The sequence below is a fragment of the Furipterus horrens genome, unplaced genomic scaffold (genome assembly GCF_987537825.1).
Source record: "Furipterus horrens unplaced genomic scaffold, mFurHor1.1.pri manual_scaffold_1, whole genome shotgun sequence".
NCBI lineage: Eukaryota > Metazoa > Chordata > Mammalia > Chiroptera > Furipteridae > Furipterus > Furipterus horrens.
This window is the reverse complement of record NW_028327171.1, coordinates 212,953,733-212,971,168: the sequence shown is the minus strand read 5'-3', so window position 1 is coordinate 212,971,168 and position 17,436 is coordinate 212,953,733. Positions and strand designations below refer to the sequence as shown.

At 45.8% G+C, this 17,436-nt stretch overlaps 1 protein-coding gene across 1 annotated transcript in view; it reads right to left on the bottom strand.

Moving 5' to 3' along the window:
• PSMD1 (proteasome 26S subunit, non-ATPase 1) overlaps nucleotides 1-13,464 on the bottom strand; it is a 79,976-nt gene extending 66,512 nt beyond the window's left edge. Inside the window, exons 1-7 of the mRNA XM_090284934.1 lie at nucleotides 13,386-13,464; nucleotides 9,478-9,521; nucleotides 8,962-9,035; nucleotides 8,609-8,778; nucleotides 5,452-5,657; nucleotides 3,342-3,485; nucleotides 1,965-2,191 (exon numbers count right to left, since the gene is read on the bottom strand). Of these exons, the coding sequence (XP_090141060.1) occupies nucleotides 1,965-2,191; nucleotides 3,342-3,485; nucleotides 5,452-5,657; nucleotides 8,609-8,778; nucleotides 8,962-9,035; nucleotides 9,478-9,521; nucleotides 13,386-13,401 (881 nt within the window). The 5' untranslated portion in view covers nucleotides 13,402-13,464. The remainder of the gene's footprint in view (nucleotides 1-1,964; nucleotides 2,192-3,341; nucleotides 3,486-5,451; nucleotides 5,658-8,608; nucleotides 8,779-8,961; nucleotides 9,036-9,477; nucleotides 9,522-13,385) is intronic.
• Nucleotides 13,465-17,436: the final 3,972 nt, after the last annotated feature.

The window sequence follows — 17,436 nt, the reverse complement described above, 5'->3', positions numbered from 1 at the left end:
AGGTTTCCCACTACCTAATTTAAGACTTACCATAATCTCTAGTAATAAACATACTGTAACACTGATATCAGGATAGACAAATAGATCACTGAAAAATAGAAAAGTCAGTACACACAGTAGACTGATTTTTGTCAAAGGCTCCAAAGGCTTCAAGAGGGAAAAGATCAGTCCTTCAAACAACTGGTGCTGGAACTAGACCCCCACATATTTACACCGACCATTTACTCTGACTTCACACTATATACAAAGAATTAAGCCGAGATCTACCACAGGCAGAAACGTAAGGTCTAGAAGTGTAGTTTGTAGAAGAAAACATAGCAGAACATCTTTGCAACTATGATTTGGGCAAAAAATTTCTTAGATTGGATCCCCAAATGGAAAACTAGATTATCAAAAAATAAAAACTGCTTATCAAGATACCACTAATAAAATGAAAAGATAAGCCAAAGACTGGAAGAAAATATTCATAACAGTATCTGGTAAATGACTTGTATTAACAGCACAACAAGCAGTACTTTATACCACTGGAATAAGTAATATTAAAAAGAACGACAGCATGTAATGTTGGCAGAGATGCAGAACAACTGGAATGCTCAAACACTGCAGTAGGAAGGATAAAATGAGCAACAACGTTGAAACAGTTTGGAACAGTCTTACCAAGTTACACATACACCCTGTGATCCTAGGTATTTCTCTCAGAGGAATAGAAACAACTGTCCACAAAAACACTTGTATAAGAATGTCCATAGAGCCTTGTTCTTAAAAGCCAGTAACCAGAAATAACCCAAATGTTCATCAGGATAAAAATAAATAAACCGCCCTGGCTGGTGAGGCTCAGTGGATTGAGTGCTGGCCTGTGAACTGAAGGGTCACCGGTTCAATTCCCTGTCAGAGCACATGACATGCCTGGGTTGCAGGCCAGGTCCCCAGTTGGGGGTGTGTGAGAGGCAACCAAGTGATGTTTCTCTAGCACACTGATGTTTCACTCCCTCTTTTCCTCTCTCCGAAAATAAATAAATAAAATCTTAAAAAAAAAAAAAAAGCATAAACAAACTGTGGTTCAAGAACTGGCAAAGCTAATCTATGGTGATAGAAATCAAAACAGTGGGTGCCTCAGGGGTAGGGAACTGACCTGGAAGAGCAGAAGGGAAGTTTCTGGGAAGATAATAGAAGTGACGGTCACCTGAGTGTTTATATTGCCAGAATTCACTGAACTATATAATTGAGATGTTTGCATTTTACTGTATTTAAATTACTATTCAATTAAAAGAAAAAATCAAAGAGCAGAAAATGACTCAAAAGTGACAAACACAGAAGATGGGCAAAGAAAATAAAACTTACATAGAACAAGAGGCCCCAAAGAAGGAAAATAAAAGGAAGAAAACAAATACTAAAAACTAAAGTTCAAGAAAACCTTCCTGAGGCAGGAATATTTTTAGTGTCTTGAGGACCAGTAAGAAGGCCAGTGAGACCTGAAGGCGCTTAGGAAGAAAGTAGCAAGGAGGATAATGGAGAGGACAGACCAGGTACAGCCTCGGAGGCCACTCACAAGACTTACAATTTTATATGAAATGTCTTTAGATTTCATAAGGATAACTCTCACTGCTAATGCGGACAACTTCAAAAGGAAAATAAGCAGACACAACAAAGACACACTTAAGTTAAACATTTTTAGTTAAGTCACCTAAATGTGTACCAAAATATAGAAAAATAAAATCTAATTCTGTATCAGCCTAAGACATACATATATTTAGTTTTAATGGAAGCACAAAAAGCTGAGAATATCTTATTTCCAAATATCTAACTTAAATCTCAATTAGACGGCAGGCCCTCTCTGTCAGAAAATCTCTTTTTCTTCTTTCCAGAAGGGTCCATTTCTTTGGTTTTCCTTAATGTGCCTAGTACAGTGCAAAGCAGAACAGCAGCCTTCGTAAGACTGCACAGCCTATGAAAGACACTTGTACCTGTCCTTCTCTGATCCCGGAACAGTACCGGTATTGGTGGATCCAGGCACAGAAGCAATAGGGGTGCCGACAGTTCGAAGATTCTGGATTACAGATGACAAAAACTGCTGGCTGGCACTTTCATACAAATCGAAACAAATCTGATAAGCCATCAGGAGGTTGTCTTCTTTCACCAGTTTTTCTAAGATATCACTCACAGCCTGGGGATCATCTAAGAAAATCAAGCACTGAAATGCAGATAAAGAACAATTACATAATAATTAGAAACTTTGTTTATAAGATACTTAGAGGGACAAACAGTCAACATACAGGAAACCTTAAAATGCCAGGACAGGAAAGCTGGGGCAGACTAACCATCTAGTCTAGCACTCCACTTCTGATCCTGGCACCAGGAAATGGAATCTGCCTTCCACAAGGAAATCCATACAAATTATACTCACAGCTCCTATTATCATGGCTGGCAGTTAGCAGCACAGCATTCAGTTACCAGCTGGTGACTGAATCGCGGCTTCTTTAAATCTTATTCGTAATTTACATGTAAGTGCTCAGTTAGTCATTTAACACACCTTGTACTGTGCGGCCAGGACAAGATGCACTAAAATGACAATCTTGAAGCATTGTTCTAACTACTCTTATCATCTGCCAAATGTTTTAATAAAATTATCCAATAATGTTAGAACTTTTCTTTTAAGAATTAAATTTTCTTGTTCTCTTCAGTAGCAAACTCAATTTTAAAATGAACACATAATCCAAGTTAGTAGGAATTAAGAACAGGAAGTAAGGGAAGCAAATTAAGTGGTAAGTAACAGGGCAACGCTGAGTAAGGCCAAGTACACCCACGGAATGACTACCGCATAATCAAGGCGGCGGGAGGGGGAGGAGGAGGGGGGTACGGGGGTGTAGCTTCAGCACTGACAAAATGTTTTTACAACATGCAAGCAAATTCATACGTGAAAAGAGATAAAGAAAATACACCCAAATGTTTTGGTTCTGTTGGGTAATGAAACCAAAGATAATTTTTGCACTTGAAATTCTTTTTAAAATGACGTAACATACAATTTTTATGTTTTCTTCTACATTTTTAACCTTCTACATTTCCAAAATTTCCTTACATACTCGGATTATTTTTCAAATGAAAAAAGAATACACAGAAAGAATAAATCATAACAAAATAAGCTTTTAGTTTTGTGAGATTCGGTTTCTTACAGGTAAAAAGGAACATAAACTCCATACCTTACCTTCTCAGGGCTGTGGGGAAGGTGAGCTGAGGGACATGTATGACACCATTACAGTAATGTGATGCTATAAGACGCAGTAGTATGTAAGGAGGTGAGGCACAGCCCGGCAGTACCGTGTAAAGTAATATAATGTAATTACCTGACAAACATTGATAAAATCAGGTTTCTCCAAATTCATGTAGATTTTAACTAGAACTCTTAGTACTTTATTCCGAAACTGTTTATTTTGCATTAAAGACATGCAGAGCTTGAGGCTATAAGCTAGCATTCCTGAGACATCATTCTGAAAGAAATAATTTAAAGACACATCATTATCTGATTACTGAAGCATCATGTTTATTTAAAAATCAATTATTTAATCTATATTCTTTAGTCACGCTAGGCAGCCAAAGATTTAAACTCTTGTAAACAATAAAAACTTTAAACATTTTAATAAATCTTAAAAGGAAATTACATATTTCCCTGTCTTCGTGAAAAAATGGATTGAAAACAACTGAATATACAATAGTCATCCAGGGACATCTAGGACTCTGTGAGCACAGTATGCTATGCTAAAAAGATACATGTAACTAACTGTGCACATACTGAGTAGCTGTGGTTTTCAACTGTGTCTGCTGAAGTCTTTCTGCCTCCAATCTTGCCACGAGTCCTTTATGACTTCCTGCTTCTACTCTCTGGCCAGGAACATATGGGATAAAACTGTGCTTGAGCTCTGAGTACTCAAGGTTTGAGTGCTGCCAAATCTGGCTCATGGCAATTTCAATCCGAGACTCTGTACATTTTCCTTATGGTTCTCCAAAGCATAACCAACATTTGAGACAGCAACCTATAAAAAGTCCTTCAACATAAATAAGCATACTGAAGAGCTATAGGGGTATTTCTCAAATAGTAGGATGTGACCCATCAGTATCTCATGAAATCAATTTAATAGACCAGCATTTTTTTGAATGAAACACAATTTAAAAATATCAGTTCCACTACCAGTAGTAAAAGCAGATCTTGTTTCTTAAGCCACGTTACAGCTACATGAAGGCATACACTGCGATGTAAAGTAAGAGGCATTTCTTACTCTGCTTTATTCTTTTTTAAACATTTATCACCCCTTTACCTTACATGGTAATTATCTGCCTGGCTGCCTAGTCCTCCAATGGATTGTTCCATATGGGCAGGAACTTTGTAGGTATTGTATCTCCAGTGCCTAGAATACAATCTGGCACATAGTAGGCACCCCCAAAAAGATTTGTCAAACGAATGAAAACAAGTGTTTTCATTCTATTCACATGAAGACAAGGAGAGGCTCTACACAAAAATGAAACAGTAAAACAAGGGCCATTCTATCACATTAGGCGGTTCATTCATTTACTCATTTAAATCAATGTCACCACTGCTACTCAACACTGCCTTGGGCTTTGGGGACATAGTGGCGAACAAGGCACAAAGTACCTGTTCTTATGGCGGTTATAATTGGTGGTAAGGGCAGATGTTACAACTACCTAATAATACAATTAATTAATTATCACAGTGGTAAACCCTATGAAAAAAAATACGGGGCTCCAACAGATTAACCAAAGACTTGGATCTAGTCTTTGCAGTAGGGGTTGAGGAGAGGATGGGTGGCAGGGACTGATGGAAGGATCTGTAAACAAGTGACAATTGAACTGAATTCTGCATCTTAAATAGGAATAAAGCAGGTTAAAAAAAAAAGGAAAATAATTTTGGCAGAGACAGTATTTCTGGGAAGGGGAACAAGGCAGGGCACATCCAGAAGCTGAGAGGAGGTCAAAATGGCTGGAGCGCAGAGAGCTGCCTCATGGGGAAAGATGTCGAGTGGGCACGCAGATCAGGGTCCACCTAACTCAGTCTTACGCCTTCCTAACACTTTGGCTGGTGACTTCCAATGGTCATAACCACTGCCAAATACTCCCAAAACAGGAATCCAGTTTGTAGTTTTAGCCATAATAAATACAATAATATAGCAGCTTATTAATACAGTCTTCTTAGAAAGGGCAGGACAATTAACTCAACTTCCCCATGCAAGACTTCGAAGGTATAAATACAGTAAGATAAAAGCAGATATACAACGAACACAAAACACAGACGAGGTGCTTACGTAAATTGTAAAAATAAAACATTAGGCAAAAGAGCACCTTGGTATTTTCTTTTCACTACCTATGAAATTTTCAGTTTTAATAATCTGCCTCACTGGTTCCCTATCAAAAACGGCCTCGAAAGCCGCACCATCTGCCTACCGACTCCAGGATGGTCTTCTCAAAGACGTCCAGCCTCCGCGTCTCCAGCGCGATGCCAACGGCCTGCTTGTACTTGTGGTCGTCCAGACACCGCTGGAACATTTTGTTCACAATGCCTTCCAGCCTCTGGTCGATGGGTTTCTTTTCTCCTTCAGGCAAATCTGCATTTTCCACACACTGTTTGGTGTAGTGATCAATGCATTTTGCTACGGCGAAAATAAAATAACTCTGATCATCCTGTGAATTGGGCCAAACTACCAGAAAGGACAATGTGAACACTTGTCATCACAAAAACTTAAGGAATGATTATAGAGCACAAAGCATATTTCAAAAATTTTAAATGCTAGAAGTTAGACATTCAATTTAATATCGTTCCCTTCATACCAGTTACACTGGAGGGCTACACACGAATTCCAATGAGGCTGATATTATTGACAAATTTCTATCTTGTTACTTTATTTTGACCAAAATTTTATTACAGTGAAACCTCAGTTCTCAAACTTAATTCGTTTCAGAAGGCTGTTGGAAAAGCAATTTGTCTGAAAACCGAATTACACGCACACCCACGCATTCTCTCCTTTGTTGCCTGAGAGATGCATGACCGATCATACAGGTGTCGGCACGCAAGGGTTGGCAGGTCGAGAACTTTAGTTTTGTTCGACAACCAAGACGTTTTTTCTGTGAACAACTTGGCCAAGAATGGTTCGAGATGAGACACATTTGAGAACTGAGGTTTGACGGCCCTCAACTTGACTGAGCTGCTTATTCAACAGAGCTGGCTACAATAGTTGCTGTTTCACTTTCAAAAGACGCACACTTACTGAGAATATTAAAAACTAAACGGAAGAACAAAATAAAACCAGAGGCATGCATACATGGAACAGACTGAGGATCTCAGAGGGGAGGGGGAGGGGACTGGAAGGAATCAGCCGAAGAACATACATGCAGAACCCATGGACACAGACAACAATGTGGTGAAGGCCAGGGAGTGGGGTGCGGTGGCTGAGGGCTGGGTGGAGGGGAGCAAGCAGAGGGAAAACGGAAGACATCTGTAATACCGTCAGCAATTTAAAATAATCAATTAATTGCTTTTTAAAAAGCAATTATCCCATGGCAATAAATTACTAAGACTTCTTCACATTAATGAAACTATTAGCTCCCTGAGAGAAGGGACTGTATCTAAAACACCTTTATAAATAATGGTGAAATAACCCGAAGTGTGGCACACGCAATTACAAAGATTTCCAAAAATCTTCCCAGTAATCGCAGCACGTCAGCTGAAACAGTCACTGTCTCAACGTGAGGTGGGTGGAAGCTCTTCATACCCCGCCACCCAGGAGTCTAAAAACTCATGCAATGTGCCCTGGCCAGTGTGGCTCAGTTGGTTGGAGCGTCATCCCGTAGCCAAAAGGCTGTGGATTCCATTCCCGGTCAGGGTACATGCCTAGGTTGCAGGTTCGATCCCCGGTCCAGGTGCACAGAGGAGGCAACCCATCGATGCTTCTCACATCGATTCCTCTTTCTCCATTCCTCTAAAAGCAGTGAAGAAAGTGTCATCAGGTGAGGATTAAACAAATAAATAAGTACATATCCATGCAATGGTGCATGTGCACAGTCTGACTTTCACATTCACAACGATTTGGGTGAAAGGGGAGGAGAGGCCACATACTTGAAGGGTGCCAACCGCACACTTGATGAGAAACACTTAAATCTGTTTCCAATTTATACTACTTTGCAATCGCACTTTAAAACTTTTTAGGGAAAAACAAAAAAGGAAATTTCCCTAAACCTCTTCCACCTTCATATGGAAGACTAACAGCCACCCATTGTGGATGACATACATAATAGCATCATCTCTATGGCTCATTGGATTGTCACTGTCTCCTTTAAAGAGAAGAAAGCGCACAAGAAAGTTGGAAACTACAGCTCCAGGAGACAGAAATTATTTGAACCGGCATAAAGAATTGCTGTCCACCAATGATCCATGTTAATGGATCTATATTTTGGGGGAAGCAAAGGACTTTCATAATGAATGGTCCATTCAGGTAAACTATACAGGTTCAGGTACAGTTAATAAGAACAAAGTGGCAGTCACAAAGTAGACCTTAAATAATTGTGGTTGCAGAATATCTTTACCAGACCCTAATGTAAGCTGTCTGAACCAAATACAGTGAAGGGAGAAAACATTACCCCTACCCCATTAAAGAGGAACCTCAGAAACATAGAATTTAGGGAGTTTTCCTTAGATTATAACTGAGAGAAAAAAAATATACATCCCAGTTTTAAATCTGTGCTGTCCCTCAGTAGTAGGGTTTATGTTATAACTATATTCCAGAATCATTCCCAGCAGAAGTCTTATTGTAACTGGGAGAAGATGTACTAGTCTTGAATTTCTGGGTATACTGTCTATGATATTAAGACAATAGGAAGCCTTTCCCAATTTTTATTTTGTATCTCCTCTCACAAATCCCTTTGCCATTAAAAAAAAAAGAAAAAAAATCCGTTTTAAGTCTCTATGAAACTTCCACATAAAGAAAAGTAAACAGACTCGTCTGCTGATGAACACTCACTTTCTACAAGAGAAGATGATAATGTTTAGAGACAGGGAAGGCATCTACCACCTCGCAGTCCCATACAGGCCGACAGTTCTGTCTAAAAGCTAGATTTGTAAAATGACAGCATTGCAGGCACTTGCAGACCACTGTTGGAAAAAATTTTCATCAATAAAATCCTTCAAATAAGAAAAAAGATGTAAGTGTAACTCCTCACTTCTTACTTATGTAAGGAAAGTGCTCTAGTTTGAAATGATATTTATGGTTGATTCTCTAAAACTATCTGGCCCTGGATGGTGTGGCTCAGCGTTGATTAAATTAACTGTTTTTGAATCATTTCTTAGATTCATTATTAAAATATTTTGTGAGTTGTCTTCAATATTAGTTATTAATGCTGTTTATTACGACAAAAAATAATAAAGCACAGAATTGGAGATTAGATCTAAAAATTCAGCCTGCATAAAACTGTTGTAGAAAGATTATAAACTTCCAATTAAAATAAAATTTGACAACATCAAAAAATAATTGAGGAAAAAATAGTTATATGTACTAGAGCAAGAAAGAAGCTGATAAGATTAAAGCTTTAGCAGATGGAAGATAATTACCTATAATAGTCTCCACATATTCAGAGTTATCATTGACATTGAAGAGGTCACCTGCTCCAAGTGCATAATTCAGAGACTCCTCAAAAGCCCCCAGGTGATAAAATACTTTAGATGCCACTAAGGCTGCAAACTGCCGACTCCGGAAACCTTCATCTTCATACAAAACTTCTCTGAAAGAATAGGAAGCATAGGCCTAGTTCAACCTGGTTTTCCTTTAAAATCCCAAGTCTAAATATTCAAGCCACAATTTAGTAGCAGCAAATTTATAAATGAATTTATAAACCACAAGACCCACATCTATAGATAAGTTGATCTACTTCATCCCAATTTATAGAAATAAAGTTATTTCTTACATTTTGTCTACAGACTCAGAAATTTCTGCCCAGAAGTCATTGACAACTGCATTCAATTTGTGTAGTGCAAATTCCTGTAGAAGATAAAACAAAAACTCAATTTTGAGACAGACTCACCATTCTACTTCCTTAAAAAATAGTTTCCAACAAATCAATGGCAAAATTGTCCTATTTAACTAAAAAAACCTTTAATCTACGACAAATATAAAAATTTGCCGACTGACATATTTTCTCTTCAGTTCACAGAGAATAAAACAATTTTTTGTGCTGTTGATAAACGGAGGGGTGGGGGTGTTCCGGGGCCACACTGAGGTTTACCTGCCTTCGCTCTGTTAAACTCCAGGTAAAACCGACTGCTGTTCTCGGAACACTGTCCTCTGGGGCTCGATTTCAAAGACTGGGCATAGTCTGGGCAGGACGGCTACTTTAAATGACGGCGGGTATACAGATAACACTATATTCAAAGAGCTTTACAGTATTTGTTCTACGCCCAGGTACATTTTCTTTCACTCATACCTTAAGCTGTGGTTCTTCTTCATCCAGGAGAGAAATAATTCCAGCTGTAAGACAAAAGGTGTATCATGATTATAAAATATATGCTAAGAGAGAAACTTAGTCAAAAATATATGCTAGTTGGAAAAATAAGTATTTTTTGAAGGGTGACTTCACTAAAGGAGTAATTTTTCTTTAGAACTGTAAAGATTTATATTTAACATTTAAGAATTAACTGTTATCGAACCTTCTTAACATTACATATATCACATTGTTTGCCTCATTCATTGGTTTTCAAAGTGTGATCCCTGGACCAATAGCACTAGCATTACTTGGGAGTTGGCTAAAAATGTTGATTTTTGGCCCCATCCCAGATCTACTGAATCAGACATTGAGGGGATGGGGTCCAACAATGGGGCCACAGGCCTTCCTGGTGATACTGATGCGCTCTAGTTTGAAAATCAAAGACCTAATTTACTGACCAAAACGGGAAACTTTCCCTTACAATTTCAGAATAAAATTATTCACAAAACACATCAACTATTATATAATTATATACAAAAGAAGGGAGTATTTAGTCACCAACACATCAGGGTAAAACATTTTAATTATTTCAAGATGCCTATATAAAGGTGTCACCTCTGTATCACAAGGAGCCTAGGTTTTGTTAAATGATGGGCAATCTCACTTACTCTGACTTTAAGTACCCAAGTACAGTGTCTCCCATATGACCTTGAGTTGTTAGCGCTAACACTGGAGAGTAATGCAAACAACTGTCCAAAATGCACCTTAAAATATAGTCATATGTCAAAGGGACTATTGAAAGAAAAAAACCAACTGAAACTGTCCTTAGACCTCAAAGGAAAGCAAACTGCCTCTCAGATACCATGTGGGTTAAAATCATTCTGGAACACTCAGTTGAAATTGTGATTTGATTACAAAGTGTCAAGGCGGCTTTACTTAGGAAATATAACCATCTCTAATTGCTAAAGGCAGGCTTGCCGCACAGCCGCAGCGGTGCTGAGAGCCGTCCGGGAGGACGCGGGCGCAGCAGACGGGCCGAGGCCCCGGTGCCGGCTGGCCAGGGCGCACCGCTACCGAAGGCAGAAGCGCAGAGGAGGGCGTCCGGGCCTCTGCGTGGGTGTGGCAAGCCCAGAAGGCTGAACTGACGCCCCGAAAGAAGACAGATTAAAGAATGCAAGCAGTGGGGGAGGGGGGATCGCAAACTTGTGATGGGGAACAGCTGATAAACGAAACGCTTTAAATGTGAACCGATCATATAGAGGACTTCATCGAGACACTAAAAGGCTACCCCATGACCTATGACCAACCAATAACGTGTTCTGAGGTGCTTTTACCAAAAGAGGTGATAGATCTTTCTATACCTTCCCGTTTGTTTTTCGCTTTTGGTAATTTGGTACACAGCTGTGCTGGCTTAGAAACGAAGCCACTGTCCACGGAACACAACCAATTCCAATCCTCTACGCTCCACCCACGAATATTGCCCATTTTAAAAACGAAACGGCACTCTCCTTTAGACGGCGGTGGGGGGCAGGTAAGGAAAATGGTTAAGGACGCTAAAAAATCTCCTAACAGGAAACCAGCAGGTATTATCTGCAATTGTTGCATCAGTTTATAGCAAATTTGTATATTATTTAGAAACATGGAGCTATGTTCCAAAAGCAACAGCTCGAGGTTTAAAATGGTTGCCTCTGGGCTGAGGGGGGGAGAGGAGAGGAGACCGTCGTGTCCCCCAGCCTCACGTGTCCCCCAGCAAGCCCCTCTTCTCTCTCCCCCGACCCGCTGTCTCCGTCAGGCGTCTTGAAAAACGTCACCCTTGTCCACTGCTGTGTTCTCAGTGCCCGGGGGACGAGTGACCGAAGAAGCAACCCATCCCGCACCAGCACCAGGGACAGGTCCTGAATCAACCGGAGCGACAGGCCTGCGAATAACCCACCAAAGGGCGGGAGCCAAGCTGATGGGCCCCCCAGTAAATGCAACACACACACCCTGTACTATCACCAGTCTGGGGGGGGGGGGCTGAAAACCCTCCCTCCTGCCGCAGTCCAGGGGTCAAGTTCTTGGTATCACACCCCCCAATGCTCTGTCAGCCTCCACGTGGAACACTGGGGCGGCCGATTTCTTCATTCAAGACCGTCTGCTGGGCAACGTTCTAAGAATTCTGCAAACCATGTCTCCCGCCCCGAAGTCCGCCAGCGGGAAAGGCAGTCATCAGGCCGGCACACACGCAGAGCAGCCAGAGCTGTGACGCAGGGAGGGGACGCTGCGGGGGAGGGGGCAGGCGGCAGGCGGCCTGCTCTGGGGGAACGCCCCGGAGGGACGGCCATCCGAGCCGACACGGAAGACCGAGCTGCGGAGGGGAAACGAGAGCAGCGAGCCACCCGCGCCCCGCACAGGAGGCGGCAGAAGCGAGTGGGGAGCAGGGGGCACAGGGCGCTGCAGAAATCGCCTCCGCAGGCCTTGGGTTCGGAGCGTGGGTTTGACCGGAAACCCCACGTCGAGCACCGGAGGGCTCTGGGCACAGGGACAACGTCACGCGACTCGTGTTACCAAGAACCCTGACTCCAAGGACGGACTGCGCGGCCCCGGCTGGGGGGCACCAGCCCGCGGACCAAAGGCTGCGGTTCGCTCCCGGACTGGGGTGCGCACAGGAGGCAGCCGATGCGTTTCTCTCTCACCTCGGGTGACCGATATTAAAAATGGGCTGTACGGAGGTAATGGTGGGAAAACCAAGTCTTCGGGCCATCACGGCGCCAGGCAAGGGCTGAGGCTCTGCTGGGGCCGAGGCAGGGGCAGGGGGCAGACACGGACGGAGCGGGGCCTTCGCCCGCAGCGCCACGGCGCTCAGAGCCTACTTCATCCTCAGGGAGCGCCGACTGGGAGCGCCCCTCCTTCTACTCTCACTCGTGTCCCCGCCGCGCGCACCTCCTGGAGACAGACGTCTAGTTCTGCGGACGAGGGCGGCGCCTCGCGCCTCTGCGAGTGCCTCAGGGACCCCCGGCATCTCCACCGATTTCTCGAAGCAACCCTCGTGAACATCGGGCTCTGAGCGCCTTCCCAGTACAAGTCACCGTCTTCGGATCGCCGGCGGTTCGCAACGGAACACGCGCGGGGCAAGGGGCGGAGCGCGGAGGACAGCAGGGCGAGGACGGGGGATGCCGGCCGGCGAGGGAAGACGCCCCGAGGCCGCGGACGGCTCTGAGCAGGTCGGTCTGCAGCGACGGCGTTGAAGTGCCCCCACGGAAACCCGATTTCCGCGGCGGACCCCGTTGCCGGCGGCATCGCGCGCGTCCACACACGCGACGGGCGGGTACCCGCTCCGCCCACCTGGGAGTTCCCTCTCCGACGCTGGGTGCTATTGAGCGACCACCTGGCCTCAAAACGCCACGGCGGTCTCCCCCCAGCACGGAGTCCCTCTGGGTGCTTAACTGAACGCCCTTGCGGGAGACCCGGGGCCGCCCCCGCCTCGAGTCTAATTTCGGGTTTCGCTCCAGGAGGCTCTGCGCAGGGGCTAGACCGCCGCGCTGCCCGGCCGCACGGAGGGTCCTCCCATCCCACCCGCCCGCCAGTGAGGACTGGGGTCCGCCGGCCCCACGTGGGCCACTCGGGACGCTCAGGATTAGATAAGACTCTCACGCCCGGAGCAGGGCCCAGGGTCGGGGCGCGGGGGTGTGGCGGGAGAGAGGACGAGGGGGGCGACCTGGCGCGACCCTCCCCAGCCCGAGGGGGTCGCGGGGCCCGCAGAGAGGCCCGACCACACTGCCAGCCCCCGGCTCGCGAGTGGGCTTTGGGCAGCGAAGCGGCCGCACAGGCCGGCGCTCCGCCGGGAGGTGCCCAGTCACCGGCCCTGACTCAGCTAAAAGCCGGCGCGGCGGCTCCTCCCTCTCGGAGCCCGCTGTGGTCGCCCTCACCGGCCGAAGTGATCATGGCTGCGCCTCGCACTCGCTCGCCCGGTCGCTGGCCGCCCGGTGCCGCAGTGGATCTGTCAGCTCAGGACCCGCTGGCTCCGCCGCGCCTTCTCACTGCCCGGGTGCGCTGCTCAGTCAGTCGCCTCCTCCGGCCGCCGGCTCACTTCTCGCCCAGGACCCCGCCTGACCCGAGGCTGCCCACCGCCCGGCCTGCCGCCCAGCACGAGTTCGCCCCTGGCCTGCGTCTTCCGCGCCGCCACCGCCGCCCTGGCCCGCGCGGAAGGATGCACAGAGAGCTCCCTGTTTTGTTTAACCCTCCTCGAGGTTAGAGCTTGCACGCAGTGGGGACACTGACCAGCACCTGGAGTCAGGCTTCTTTCTAGACACCCCTAGAAAGAGGCCCCCCGCACCGTCACCCGCCATTGCTGAGAAAGGACGTTGAGCGGAAGTGCGAGCGGTGCGCGCAGCGCCTCCTGCTGCGTGGGAGGTCTCGTTGCAGTGCCCTCCTAGCCAAGGTTTTGGGCGTTAAGGACTGGCAAAGAGCGTTTTCTTTAAAAAGTGTTCATTAAAAAGAAAAAAATTTAAAAAGCAGAGCCCGCCTTCAAAAAACGTCCTCAAAGAAATGCCCTTATTATTTATTATTCATTATTATAAAGTTGAACACTGGAAGTTTTTAATTTCCATTTGGAATAGTTAATACTGTGCGTTTACATAGTTTGAAAAATTGTAACCATAAAAAGATACACACTTTTTCTGAAAAGTGTTCCAAAAGGGAAAACAAAGCCTTCCGTTTTTGCTTTCCATCTGCCCTGTTCCTCTCTTCCCCCATAACAACGGGTTCTTGATTTTTAATTATCTTTAGACATTTGAGAAGGCGATTGTGTTCGCTGTGTGCAGTCTTATACCAGCTTCAGTAGCCATTTACTTCAATAGTACTAAGAAAGCGTTGACAAATATTAGTGACAAATGATGGCATTTTTAAGCCACTAGCCTTTCACTTTAATTGGACAGCAATTACTAATGCTTATTTCTCAAAACACTGTAACCTAGCGGCACAACCCAGTGTTTTGTGGTTGAATTAAAACTTGGTGTAGATCACATTTGAGTGTATGTGTGAATTTAAAAAAAAAAAAAAACTTAAACTATGGTTTTTAAAATATATTAAATATAATTATTAAACCATTTTGAAGACCCCCATAGCTTGGGTTGAAAGGCACTTCCTTTTAAATAGATTGAATGTTTGGGAGAATCATTTTAAAGAGGCACTTGGGCCAATCCCTCACATAGACACTCATGTTCCCCAAACTCCTAGAGGAACCACAAACAGATGCCAACAGGTAATGGAAATGAGCAAAGGAGAGTAAGAAATTGCTAGCTCCGCAGGATGGTGAATTGCAACAGGCATCTAGGGACGCTGCTCTCCCACCTGGATGGCAGCCCCCCCCCCATCCCGTTCTGCACTCTAAGCAATCGTTTCCAAACGCGACTCTGACCACTGCCTCTGCTCCTTGAAACCCTCAGCTCCGTCTTGAGCTCTGCTCTTATGCTTCATCCTTCCGTGTTTCTGTCCACAGCTGTCTTCCCACCCCCTGTCCTTCCCGCGAGAGAGCGATGCTTTCGATTGCTATGAACAAGGTGGGGGCTCTGAAAATGCACCCCTGCAGCCTCGCCCTCTCTCGGAAGCGCTAGACTCACGCACCTACCAGACCTGTGTGCTTGATGCTCCTTAATGACCTCAAAGCTGCACACACCAGTCCGTGCCTCCCACCCTCCCCCACATGTCTCCTGCCTTGATCTCAGTGTGGTGAAGGGCATCCATCAGCTACTGAAGCAAGACCCTGGGAGGCACCCTTCATCTGATCTGCATCAGATCTGGTCTCCCTAACATCTCTCACACCAGCGCAGTTCCTGTGTCACTCCATTACTCACTGGTCGCCTCCCCCTCTTCTTTCCCAGCTTCCAACAGCCTTGACTTCCTTTCTATTATCTCACAATTCTCCAGTCCATTCTTCACAGCCAGCCAGAAGCACTATCGGAAACAAGGAAGACAAGGACTCTCTTTTCCAATCCTGCTTACCCTCCAGCTTTATGCCCCAACCCTCTGCCCTGGCATGCCAACCTCCAGCTACCCAGAACCACTGTGACTTCCAGAGCAGCCATGAGGCTATGTGCCTTGTCTCTGACCTTGGTACCTGCTCTTCCTTCTGTCTTCAAGGCTCTCTCCTCCTCACCTCTGTCTAACGTGACTCGTCTTGAGTTGCACTCAAGCAGCACCTCCTCCAGGAAGCCTTCCTTGACTACTCTGCCATGTGTCCCCTTACAGCCTTTTCCCCACTACAGCTATAGTCATGTCTCTTTGCCCATGTCCCAACTGAACAAGCAAGTACTCAAGGGCACGGCCACATCCTATTCATCTCAGTGTCCTCTATAGTAACTAGCACAGTGTCAGGCACATGACAGTGCTCAATAAATGTTTGTTGGATGACACGGTCAGTTAGTTGACACAAGGCTAGAAATCAGACCTATGTCTCTGAAACCCCAGCCCCCTCCAAGACTAAAACAAGCTCTATTTATTTTCAGAGAAGATTTAGGACGTGGTAATTCTTACCGAGTGCCGTGTTTATAAACAACTACCTCCCTCCAATTTCAGAAGTGACACAAAACGTCTCAGAGCCCAGACGAGGACGGCTGTGGGCTCACGCAGGTACGGGCGTGGCCGGGCCCCGTGTAAGGGGGACGAGAGGGAACCGCCGGCAGGTGCGCTCTCGGCCCGCGCGCGCCGTGGACGGGATTCACTACCGAGCTTTGGCCGAGCGTCTCCGGGACCTGCGCGCGGCGCCCTCTAGTGGGCATAGCGCTCCTGGCCTCTCGACGTGGAAATCCTGGGTCTTAGGAAGGCGCGGCCCAACCGCCAGGAATCGGGCTTGATGGTTTTCGGAGCTACAGCGTGGAGAGGTGGAAAGAGCAGGCTTCGGAGCCAGGCGACACCAAACGAAAGCCCTGCTCTGCCACTTAGCAGCGCTGTGGCGGGGGTGGGGTGGGGGGATGTCACCGAGCCCTGCCACGGGGGGCGGGGCCGCCTACCTGGCAAGGCTGCTGTGAGGGGTGTGCTCTCTTCAAGGGTCTGGCATACCCTGTTTCCCCGGAAATAAGACATCCCGCGAAAATCAGACCTAGTGCAATTTTTTTCAAGCTTAGAAATATAAGGCTTCCCCGGAAAATAAGACCTAGCGGCAGTCGTGGCTACAGCTCCCCCCAAATTCTTGATGGAATTCAGAGTTCGGCTGGTTATGACTACAGTATATTAATGAATGTTGATTTTTTTTTGTTCAACAATAAATGTGAATTCTTGTTCACGGAAAAATAAGACATGCCCTGAAAATAAGACCTAGCGCGTCTTCAGGAGCAAAAATTAATATAAGACCCTGTCTTATTTTCGGGGAAACATGGTAGAGCGGTGCTCAATAAACTTCAGGTCTTTTGTCACTGGGACTGGCCTCAAGGCTGGTGGTTGCTTCCAGTACAGCACACGTCGCGGGCTTTTCGAGTAAAAGCATTTATTGCTGGGAGCAGAAATGTGAAATGCAGCCGGTAACCTGGGCACCCCTCCTGCGGGTGGGTGCTTGGTGGGAGGGAAACGCCGGGCTGGGGCTGGAATTGGCCTGGGTGCCCTGAGGCACCAGGAGACCCCAGAAGCCACTGGGGGCGCTGACTTTCCTCCCTCTGAGGAGGGTGCCCAGGAAGGAAAATCCTATCTCAGGCAACCAAAGGTTTGCCCTGAATGAGTTGATCCTGGAAGCCCCTGTCATCTCCTTGCCCAGGGTCTGGGATGACTAGCCAGGTCTAGGTAAGTGGCCAGGGGAGGAAGGAGCCACAAGGAACACCCAAGGCAGGGCACTGTCCCATCCCCTCGCCACTAGCCACAGGTGCGCTATGGAGCGCTTGAAATGCGGCTTACAGAACCCAGGAACTGAGTTTAAGTGTAATTTTATTTCATTGCAATGCAAATACTGATACCTCATCAAGTTCTAGGAAAACTTTTAAGTATATTTGA